The sequence below is a fragment of the Tachysurus vachellii genome, chromosome 23 (genome assembly GCF_030014155.1).
Source record: "Tachysurus vachellii isolate PV-2020 chromosome 23, HZAU_Pvac_v1, whole genome shotgun sequence".
Classification (NCBI taxonomy): Eukaryota; Metazoa; Chordata; class Actinopteri; order Siluriformes; family Bagridae; genus Tachysurus; species Tachysurus vachellii.
The window spans coordinates 3,367,311-3,378,596 of NC_083482.1; the positions used below are offsets into that span (position 1 = coordinate 3,367,311).

At 38.8% G+C, this 11,286-nt stretch overlaps 2 protein-coding genes across 3 annotated transcripts in view; one reads left to right on the forward strand and one right to left on the reverse strand.

The window, feature by feature from the left end:
- Nucleotides 1-247: 247 nt before the first annotated feature.
- On the forward strand, nt 248-974 carry LOC132839032 (calpain-1 catalytic subunit-like). 2 transcript variants are annotated; one of them, XR_009647686.1, is made up of 3 exons: nt 248-276; nt 446-520; nt 806-974. XR_009647686.1 is itself a non-coding variant. In XM_060859772.1 (3 exons), the coding sequence occupies exons 1-3, from the start codon at nt 273-275 to the stop codon at nt 969-971; spliced, it is 297 nt and encodes a 98-aa protein (XP_060715755.1). In that variant the 5' UTR covers nt 269-272; the 3' UTR covers nt 972-974. The 2 variants fall into 2 exon arrangements, 1 of the variants encoding a protein (XP_060715755.1); XM_060859772.1 differs by having other exon boundaries at nt 269-328.
- A 4,681-nt stretch (nt 975-5,655) lies between these two features.
- LOC132839064 (calpain-2 catalytic subunit-like) overlaps nt 5,656-11,286 on the reverse strand; it is a 31,430-nt gene continuing 25,799 nt past the window's right edge. Inside the window, exons 4-15 of the mRNA XM_060859840.1 lie at nt 10,894-11,176; nt 10,598-10,667; nt 9,997-10,115; nt 9,386-9,519; nt 9,087-9,255; nt 8,860-8,940; nt 7,949-8,040; nt 7,700-7,774; nt 7,270-7,427; nt 6,861-7,018; nt 6,657-6,668; nt 5,656-5,937 (exon numbers count right to left, since the gene is read on the reverse strand). Of these exons, the coding sequence (XP_060715823.1) occupies nt 5,746-5,937; nt 6,657-6,668; nt 6,861-7,018; nt 7,270-7,427; nt 7,700-7,774; nt 7,949-8,040; nt 8,860-8,940; nt 9,087-9,255; nt 9,386-9,519; nt 9,997-10,115; nt 10,598-10,667; nt 10,894-11,067 (1,434 nt within the window). The 5' untranslated portion in view covers nt 11,068-11,176 and the 3' untranslated portion in view covers nt 5,656-5,745. The remainder of the gene's footprint in view (nt 5,938-6,656; nt 6,669-6,860; nt 7,019-7,269; nt 7,428-7,699; nt 7,775-7,948; nt 8,041-8,859; nt 8,941-9,086; nt 9,256-9,385; nt 9,520-9,996; nt 10,116-10,597; nt 10,668-10,893; nt 11,177-11,286) is intronic.

Genomic DNA, 11,286 nt, shown 5'->3' on the forward strand with positions numbered 1-11,286 from the left:
AAACCATGAGCATTAACAGTAAAGCAACATCCGCCATTGTTGATGTGTTTGTGTTTGCCGCTGCTGCGCTAAAGTTGTTGGGACACGTGACACGTATACAGTGACGTCAGCCTCGGCTCTGTGACAGCTCTCTAGCCGGTGGAAAGGCAAACCGGTTCTTAGAAGGTTCGCCAGTGGAACCAACTTTGAACCAGCACCAGTGCTAGCTCTGAACCAGCACCCGGTTCTTTTTGGTGGAAAAGGGGCAATGGAGTGGAACGGTGCCTGGAGTGATGGGTAAGCTGTTGACTGATCACTGCAAAATGATAGTTATAAAAATACTTTGCAGGTAAGTAGTAACTCAATCAAACATTGCGTGTTTTTTTTTAATTCCATAAACTGTCAAAAGTTCACAGGTAATCATTATTTGATAATGTTCTACTGGACACCTTCTGTTCATCTTCAGCTCCAAAGAGTGGGATCAAGTCTCACCAGAGGATAAGGCCAAGCTTAATTACTCAGCTGATGATGGAGAGTTCTGGTAAGGATCAGGCACCCTTATTTCACATTTTTTATTTATTTTTTTACAACAGCTGGTCCATTTACATTGTAAATCTCTTTCACAAAGACAAAAGTCACCTTAAAATTACCTGTATACATGATTATTTATGTAATCAATTAGATTAATTAAAAACTCCCCCTCTCTCTCTCTCTCTCTCTCTCTCTCTCTCTCTCTTCCCCTCTCTCCCCCTCTCTCTCCCTCTCTCTCCCTCTCTCTCTCGCTCTCTCTCTCTCTCTACCTCCCTCCCTCCCATCCCCTCCCCAGGATGACATATGAAGATTACATTCAGCGTTATTCAAAGCTAGAGATTTGCAACTTGACTCCAGACACTCCAAGCGATGATCTGAGATGTTGGAACGCTTGCCAGTTCGAGGGCACCTGGAAAATAGGCACTACGGCTGGTGGCTGCCTGAAACTTGCAGGTGACTGACAAAGTTAGGCTAATAGCCTACACTATAGAGATTGTGGTAGATAAACATTTCTATTTTCCACTTGATGTAAATATCACAATCATACAGATTTCCTAACAATGTTTATATTAATAATTCTGCATTCAGTTTACATTGCTCAACTATCATCCAAATCTGGTTCTAATGAGTTTTTGTCAACTTCCCCTTCCCTTTGAAAGAATTTCCAACTCTTATTACTTTACTAGTTTTAGGCCCTAAATTTACCTAATAATAATAATAATAATAATAATAATAATAATAATAATAATATGTGGTCAGAATGTTTCTTAGACTCTCCCCAATCAGAATGCCAAATTTCCCAACTTTTTACCCAACAGTTCAATAGGCTAACAAAGGCATCTGAGACAGAAAAAGCAGATGAAAAGGTAGAACACTAATAGGGTAAATCTGCACCTTCAATGGTGGACCCTAATAATAACAATTGTTGGGTAAATACTCCGTTTTGTACTCATTGCCCTGTATACACTGTGTGTCCTTTTGTTACCATGTCTTTTGAAATTGTGATCTTTGCGTACCCTTAATTGCGTCCTCAACAGCATTCTGACACTAATATCTATCAGTAGCTTCACAATGACACCATTAAGGTTGAGCAAAGCATTACATTCAGGGCTGTCAAGTGTCAAGCATTGAGCGTGACAGTCACTCATTTCGGTCTTTTGTCACGCTCTCCTGCCACACATTGTATTTCTCATGCAGAAAAACTTTTTATCTATTTTATCTTATTTTTACTATTTATCATATATTTAATATGCCGCAGCACCCAATATGTATCTGTCCGCACCGCTGTCTCTATGGAACCGGGCAGGAATCAAGCGCGTCTCCCCTGGAGTTCTTAGTCGAGCTTGACACTTATCAGCTAATCAAAAAAAGAGGCTACACAATAGCCAATCAGAAAATAGCACTATTGTATCTGGGTAAGATTTAACGCAACAACCAATGAAAGAAAAGCATATCCTTTGAGCATCACTTTGAGCACAGAGTAAGTCATGATCTCCTGTTTTAATGTTACAACAAATTCACAACTTGTTTGACACAAACAATGACATTATGACTGCTGTTAGAGACGTTTCCCAGATAATCAGCATCAGTTTTTCATGAGTGTCTGTAACTTAGCCAACAGTTTTACAGCCTGTTCACTGACAACACCTGCTCAGAACAAGTAGTCTAGGCCAGTGGTTCTCAAACTGGGGGCCCTGAGATGGTTCCAGGGGGCCCCGGTTCACTGACAACACCTGCCATATATTTAAAATATGCCACTCTTGCCTGACTTCAAAACTTGACAGCCCTGATTACAATGCTTGGTCTCACTGATGGCATCATAAGAATATATTAGCTTTATGCAGTATTCCCTCCAAAACACAACTGTTTATTTCATTTATCTTTTGTGCAATTTGTACTTTGATTACACAAATCTGCTTATCCTATTAACTACAGCTTCTCCTGCAAAATCCTAAGAGCTTTATATAAAAGATGTCTTTTCTATGAAAAATCTATGAGAGGCTTGGTTCAGTTATACCAGGCCCCACTTTGTATAGTAGCCCTTACATTGTGTCACAAACAAAAAAGCTCACAATACAGACTGCCAGTTTAAATGTAAAGCTTGTATAGTGTGTATGTGTGAGTGTGTGTATGTGTGTATACTGTAAATGTATGTATGTGTTTGTTTGTGGTTTCTGCAGCTACATTCTGCACAAACCCACAGTATCGGGTGAAACTGGACATCGACAGTCATGGCGATAACAAATGTTCAGCACTTGTGGCACTGATGCAGAAAGGTGCACGCCAAGCCAAACAAAAAGGAGTCAAAAACTACACCATTGGCTTCTACATCTACAAGGTAACATCATAATCTTATCAGTAACAGTGAAAAGATGGTGCACCATTTGCTAGTATGTGAAGAGGTCTTGTGAGAATTTTTAAGGAATGTTGGTCAGTGCTACTGGAAATTTGTTTGATTTGAAATCATTTGCTTGAATTTGAAGTCACTGTTATAATGGCATTATCTTTGGTGAGTGTTTTTCTTGCACGTTCCAGATAAGGTGTGTATTGCATGTAGCAGTGGTGTAATCCATTCTGAAGTAGCTGGTATACTGTGACAAGATCCAGAAGATCTTGAAGCCAGCCTCTGTTCCCCTCTACCTTCACACCACATTTGTGACACATACAGTATGAGGCTAAAACTTTGTAGATACTTGAGGATCAAACCTATATGTGCTTTTTTTAACATCATATCCCATAACCATGGTCATATTAATATAGAGTTGATCTCCATCATCTTGTCACTGGTGTTGGGGGAAGGGCTAAGGGCGTTCAGTAAGGGTAAAGGTGTTTGACATAGCATGTCTTCATGGAGCTCACTTTGTACACACTGGGTTTTGGGGCTCTACAGCTCCAGTGAAGGGAAGTCATAATGCTACAGCATGCAAATACAATCGATTACATCTATGTGGTGTGGGAAAATAATTTTAAGTCATTGTGTTATTCATTCATTTGTCCCATTGTTTAAGGTGGCAATGGGTTTCAAGGTCTGAGTCAAGAAGGAATGCCAAGCATTAGAGTTGAACTCGTTTCTATGATAATGAAGGGGTCTGAGAAAGACTGTTATGTTAATGGGATTAAGGGTGGGTGAATGTCCAGGATCTGGTGTGGGGGCTGTTGCATCCTTTCATGCTTTGATTGTCACTCTAGTGTTTTGTCTCTACTGAAGACTACTGAGCTACTGAAGACCTTTTTTGACTCTGTGGTGGCCTCAGTCATATTCTATGGTGTGGTATGCTGGTGCAGCAGCATCTCTACTGCAGAAAGGAAGAAACTTGACAAGCTGATCAGGAAGGCCAGCTCAGTCCTGGGGATTCCTCTGGACACTGTACAGGAGGTGGGAGAAAGGAGGATGGTAGCAGAACTATCATCAATGCTGGAGAACGACTCTCACCCCCTGTATGAAACAGTTCCATCTGTGAGCAGTCTTTTCTCCCTGCTGCTATTAGACTTTACATTCAAAGCTGCTCCCAGTGAACCAGTCACCATAATTACACACTGGATTACTGTTTAACTGCAATAATAACAATAACAAAGTATTTTAAACAATACATGTGCAATAACAGAAATTTTAAAACCATGCAATATTACCTGTGTGCAATATGTCTGTTAGTGTAACTACTTACTCGTGGTCTCTTTTTTCTTCTTTGTATTTACACAATGTGTTGTGTATATACTGTATACTATATTATGTCTTTATTGTTTTATATATTTGCATTTCTTTCTCTATGCTGCTGTATTGAGGAGATCATCATCCTTCCTTTTTTCCCTTCTCAATGGAGTTTGTCACATAACCGAGAAACCGCAAACTCTTCTGTCCTTGCGTCTGTACCTTCAAGTGCTGGAGTTATGATTATTTTTGGACATTTTGATATATTATGTGGTGTGTCCACCATTCAAGTTCCGGTGAATACGTTTTTGAAACTAAGTTACTAGAACAAGCTGTAAGAAATTACAGAAATTGCACACTGTAAGAAATTACAGAAATTGCACTCAAATTCCACTCCAAGGTACACATCTAAAAGAGCTCATTCCTAAAAAGGTTTAAGTATCATAAGGTAATACGTTTAGGTCTTATTAGCTCTGGGTTCTTATTGACTCCGATGAACCCAAAGTACGTCATGTATTTTGTCACTGCTATGCTGGAATAAACTTCTTGCTCTTCAGTAAGATCTTCAACATCATCGTCTTATTTTTACACAACACATTTTTTATTTCTTACAAAGCTCATTAATCCAGACAATTTCCCAAGCTGCAGTTAAAGAAAATTAAATCAACACATTCTGACAAGATCATTCTTTCTTTTCCTCTGATATTTTTAAGGAACTTTGTCCAAACCCTCAGTTCATTTGTGACGGTGCTACGAGAACTGACATCTAGCAGGGAGCTCTAGGTGAGCTGCATTTACATTTATGACATTTGGAAGTTGCCCTTATCTGGAGCGGCATACAGATGTGCTTTGAAGTCTCTATCAAAGAATACATGGTTCACTAGGTTACAGATTTGGGTTACCATCAACCTAAAACTCTGTTGGGTTTTTTTTAAAATACCGGAAGAGGTAGGTCTTTAGCCGTCACTTAAAGATGCCTTGTTTTTAGTCTCTGGGTGTCAAATAAGGTGATAGGTGCTCGTACAGTATTAAATTTATGACACGCGGTGCTGATTATCAGCCTGAAACCATCCAAAGCAAAACTGAAAAAAAAGTTACGGCATGGTGCAACACACTTACATGCCATATGGCTGTGCAGTGTTGTAAACTATCCATATTACATCAAAACAAAGGGCTTAGGTTCTGGGTGTTACTACTGCGCAATCAGCACAAAACCCATTAAATTTAATCACAGAGTTCATGGTAATGCGACACCTAACCACCTTGATTTGGAAATATGTTGGTCCACCCGAACAGCTTGGAACTGGAGCAATGGATACAAACCTAGTAAAACTTAGAATTGATTCACGCTTCCATCCACTATCAAACTATAATGACCCAAAATATAATTATGCAAAAAAGTTGCATAAGCTAATTAGAGATCTAGATAAAGAACTTTAATTATGTAGTGTTTTTTATCCACAGCTATACAAATGAAAACTCAAAGCAACTTTCAATTGAAGCATTATACTTTTTTAATATTACTGCTCAAATATACAACAGTACAACACTGGCAGTCTTGGGACTTTAACTCATAATCATGCAGCCTACTTCTCAGAAAACACCCGCAACACAAAGTTGGCTTCTTTGTTAGACTCATAGGTGGCTGGAATGATGACATATTCAGCAAGCGGAAGGTCGAAGCGTTGACACACTTCTCGCCTGCACACGAATTCGCTTCGAGCCACCGGTCTCTGCAAATCTTCAGGTCCAAGGCAGACGTTCTGTTTTCCTTTATACTGCAACACACAACACACAGAGTGACATGTATAAACACACAGGATGTATTCTAAAATAGTCTTGTAGTAAAAACTGTTGTAAAAGGCAACAACATTAAATAATGGTTACACAAACTATTGTGTATGAAAATCACAATTTATTTGTCTAAATTTATTTATCTATCTAAATTTATTTGCTAAAACATCAATACACGGTAGGTTACAGCCGAAGCAGTGTAATTGAAGCAGCGCAAATAAATACAGTCTGGTTGACAAGTGGATCTGTTCTCCTTAATGCTACAAACCTTGCACCAAAAGTATGTGGACCCCTGACCGCCACACCATCGATTGTATTTGCATGCTGTAGCATTATGACTTCCCTTCACTGGAGCTGTAGAGCCCCAAAACCCAGTGTGTACAAAGTGAGCTCCATGAAGACATGCTATGTCAAACTGCTTGACCCTTACTGAACACCCTTAGCCCTTCCCCAACACCAGTGACAAGATGATGGAGATCAATTCTATATTAATATGACCATGGTTATGGGATATGATGTTAAAAAAAGCACATATAGGTTTGATCCTCAAGTACCTACAAAGTTTAACCCTCATACTGTATGTGTCACAAATGTGGTGTGAAGGTAGAGGGAAACAGAGGTTGGCTTCAAGATCTTCTGGAAACTTTCACAGCATACCAGCTACTTCAGAATGGATTACACCACTGCTACATGCAATACACACCTTATCTGGAACCTGCAAGGAAAACACACACACCAAAGATAATGCCATTATAACAGTGACTTCAAATTCAAGCAAATGATTTAAAATCAAACAAATTTCCAGTAGCACTGACCAACATTCCTTAAAAATTCTCACAAGACCTCTTCACATACTAGCAAATGGTGCACCATCTTTTCACTGTTACTGATAAGATTATGATGTTACCTTGTAGATGTAGAAGCCAATGGCGTAGTTTTCGATTCCTTTTTGTTTGGCTTGGCGTGCACCTTTCTGCATCAGTGCCACAAGTGCTGAACATTTGTTATCGCCATGACTGTCGATGTCCAGTTTCACCCGATACTGTGGGTTTGTGCAGAATGTAGCTGTAGAAACCACAAACAAACACATACATAAGAGTTGGAAATTGCTTGAAATGAAAGTAGAAGTTGACAAAAACTCATATCGTCAGATTTGGACGATAGTTGAGACAACAATGTAAACAGAATGCCGAATTATTAACATAAACATTGTTAGGAAATCTGTATGACTGTGATATTGACTTCAATTGAAAATAGATATGTTTATCTACCACAATCTCTATAGTGTAGGCTATTAGTCTAACTTTGTCAGTCACCTGTGAGTTTCAGGCAGCCACCAGCTGTAGTGCCTATTTTCCAGGTGCCCTCGAACTGGCAAGCGTTCCAACATCTCAGATCATCGCTTGGAGTGTCTGGAGTCAAGTTGCAAATCTCTAGCTTTGAATAACGCTGAATGTAATCTTCATATGTCATCCTGGGGAGGGGATGGGAGGGGAGGGGAGAGAGAGAGAGAGAGAGAGAGAGAGAGAGAGAGAGAGAGAGAGAGAGAGAGTCTTTAATTAATCTAATTGATTACATGACTAATCAGGTATACATGTGTTCGTTCCATAAAGAGTGGTTAGTGTAATGCAGTTGATACTGTAATTTTAAGGTGACTTTTGTCTTTGTGAAAGTGATTTACAACATAAATGGAGCAGCTGTTGTAAAGAAAATAAAAAACGTGAAATAACGGTGCCTGATCATTACCAGAACTCTCCATCATCAGCTGAGTAATTAAGCTTGGCCTTATCCTCTGGTGAGACTTGATCCCACTCTTTGGAGCTGAAGATGAAGACAAGATAGATTTTGTCCAGTAGAACATTATCAAATAATGATTACCTGTGAACTTTTGACAGTTTATGGAATTAAAAAAACACACAATGTTTGATTGAGTTACTACTTACCTGCAAAGTATTTTTATAACTATCATTTTGCAGTGATCAGTCAACAGCTTACCCATCACTCCAGGCACCGTTCCACTCCAGGTGGCCCCAGGGATTTCTGAGACGGAGCAATTCCACGTCTTTATCACTCTTCCTCACTTTCACCTACAGAAGCAAGAAGAAACAAGTAAGTAAGCTAAGTTCCTAACAAATAGTAAAGAGAGTGTAGTTTACAGTAGGAGTACATGAGTGATGCGGTCTGGGTGGGTCTGAGATTTGGGCCATGTGCTATAGATTATAGCCTGTAACTATAACATGAATACTGTTGAATGAGGGTGGATTGTAAGTGTGCAATTTTAAGATATCTGGAAATTTATATAAAATTTTGTTGATAATTGTGTATTTAAGAGCTGATGAACAACAAATGAAGACCTAGCTCTTACTGAAACACTTGAACAAGCACTTATTTTCCCTGTTTGTTTTATGTGTATATTTGAAAAGAAAAAAAAAAACAAACCCTGAAAAGTTTTAGGTTGATTGTGTCCTAAATATCTAACCTAGAAACCAGTGTTAATTTATTCATTAATAGAGACATTAACAAAGCACTTTTGTATGTCGCTCTGGAAAAGGGCATCTGCCAAATGACGGAAATAGAAATGGAATTGTTTAGGGGGCAGGGTGGCTTAGCTTATTTGCATCGCGCCTTCAACGTTGTGGATTTTGCATGTTCCCCTCGTACTTCACCAGTCCAGAAACATGTGTTATAGGCTGACTAGCATCTTTAAATGATCTGTGGTGTGTGTGTGTATGTGTGTGTGCATGTGTGTGTGTGCATGTGTGTGTGTGTGTGTGTGTGTGTGTCTCCAGGCTGTCCCCCTCCTTGTGCCCTAAGACCCCTGCGATAGACTCCAGGTTCCCTATGAACCTGTGTAGGATAAATGCTCCAGAAAATGGAAGGAAGTGTGTGTTTTCTCAGTGTCTGACCTTCTGTGCAGCAGTGATGGAGTAGGCATGTGTTTTCACCAGCTGCTCTGTGGTCTTTTGTTCTTTTTGGTCTTTGCTGGCCTGTGAATAAACAAAAAAAACCCAAAACAATACTTTAACAACAAATCCAAATGTTCAGTCAGGTAAAGTTTTATTGCAGTCTGAACTCCTGTAATAAAAGTTTAATTCTTTATCACTTTAAGTAATAAAGCTGCTCTGTCACATACAGAAATTGACGTGCTGAGCAGAGAACCTCGACACAGAGCTTTCTCCATGATGTTAAACAGGTTCGGCGGGGCTTTGTTTAGAGGGAAGTACTCTGCAATTCCTCCTGTGAAATCCTCATTAGCTTCACTGGCAGAACCACCAATGAGATTCTCATAGCAACCGTTCACCCTTTAAATTAGATAAATGAGAGCTTTCAAAGACTTTTCTACGCATTACTAAATGAGAGCCTACATTGGATTAAGAAAACTTAATCCACACCATAATTTATGATAATTGACATAGTAATATGCACACTTACTTAGCATAAGCCTTCTCCAGGAGCGCACTCCAGAATTCAGTTTGTTCTTTTGACTTCACAAAAAGCAGCTTTCTGTTAATAGTGGGAAGCCTGTCGTCAACAACGACGTCTACCCAATGGCCGTACTGCCAGAGCTGGGAAGGTAAATAAACACAACGCATGTGAAATCAATCCGTAATGTCCGAGAACCAAAAACACAGTGTGTTCCATAGGGAAGAGATCAGGGTACAACTCCAGCAATCCTAGCAAATTTAAACTCACAACCTTCCAATCACAGTAACACCTTAACCACTATTCTACCACATCCCATACAGAAGTTCAAAGAAACTTAAGAAAAACACCTTGAACAGTTGAGTTGTTTAGAAATTCTACCTTTCTATGTGAACTACCACTGTCCTGCGTTAATATATACATTTTAGTATATTATATATTTCAATACACTTCTTTTTCCCATCTGTATAACAATTATTATTTTTGTCATTGTACTGAAATTTTATTCTTAGATATTTTGAAACTTTTTGTTTTTACTATTTCTATTTTTAGGACTCTTTAGCACAGATGAACTGAATTCAACTGAAATATGAATTTTAAAGTTGAGCTGTATGATTTACCTGAAAGTGAAAGATGCCAACATACGTATCCTTAAAGTTCTGTTCAGGATAAATCACACGAGCGAGAATGTCTTGGTTCAGAGTGAGAGCAGCAATAGCCGCCATCAACCAACAGTCACCTAGAAGGGTCAAAGGTCACTAGCTGTTTACTCTCTTTACCTCATTCTATTAGTGAGTTCATGAAGAAAACATTAGAATCAAATTTATTATTTTCCAGTAACAGCTTTCCACATCATATTTTTATTTAATTTCCTAAATGACAGCAGCACTGACGGTACACATTTGCAAGTCAAACCATGTGATTGTATGGCATTTAAAATAGAATTGTTTTCTCAAGATCGCAAGAAAATAAGAAAGAATAAAATATTATTTTGCATGGCCTCTTCTGACTTCTGTTCCCTGGTAAAAGACTTGATGAACTCGTTCAGTGACTTTCAAACTGTGGTTTACAAAAACACAAAAAAAAGGGAAGCTAAACCACCTTTAAAAGATGTGCACACCTGTGTGTGGGTGGTGAAAACAATGCCATAAGATGTGTTTTATATTACACAATATAATAATATAGCCCTAAACAATGTGCTTTTTTAATTAATTTTTTTACCCAGTTGTCCTTGAACGACATCGGCACGTGTGGCTCCTGCACTGATGAACTGAGGTTTTTGGCATAAATCCTGCAATACAAATACGTAGGATTATACGAGTATTTATGTACTGTTGTAAAGTTCATGCCCCACCACATACCTCAGATATCTGTATTCAATATATTTTTTCATCGTCCAAATTCACTTTAAGGTTTTTCCAAAAACCAAAGACTTTTAAAAAAAAAAAAAAAGAATTAAATAAATAAATAAAAACAGCACTAAAAATGTAGTTGTGTATTAATTCAACAGCACTTACCCCAGGCCTTTTCCATTCCACCCCCTTGGTCTTGTCTGAATTGGGTCCTAATTCATTACAGCCCAGAGACTCGGGCGCAGCTGGGAAATGAGGATCGCAGAATAGCTTCTTATCCCTCAGACACTGACTCCGGAGGACCTCGTAGTCCTGATTCAGGTACTTTGATACAGACATGTTTCTGCCTTCTGTTGAGACGTGTGTGACAAAATGTTGGCCAAAGCGCTGTTGTCGTCAAGGTGAGGATCAGTTAGTTTTGGTTTCTCCTCCTCTGGGGTGTGGATTCCTGAGAAATTCAAATACAATTCTAGAGAACAGAATACTAATAATGAATGTTGCAATAAACAAAGACAGAATGTAAAATATTTGGAAAATCTAATGCAACAAATGAAATTA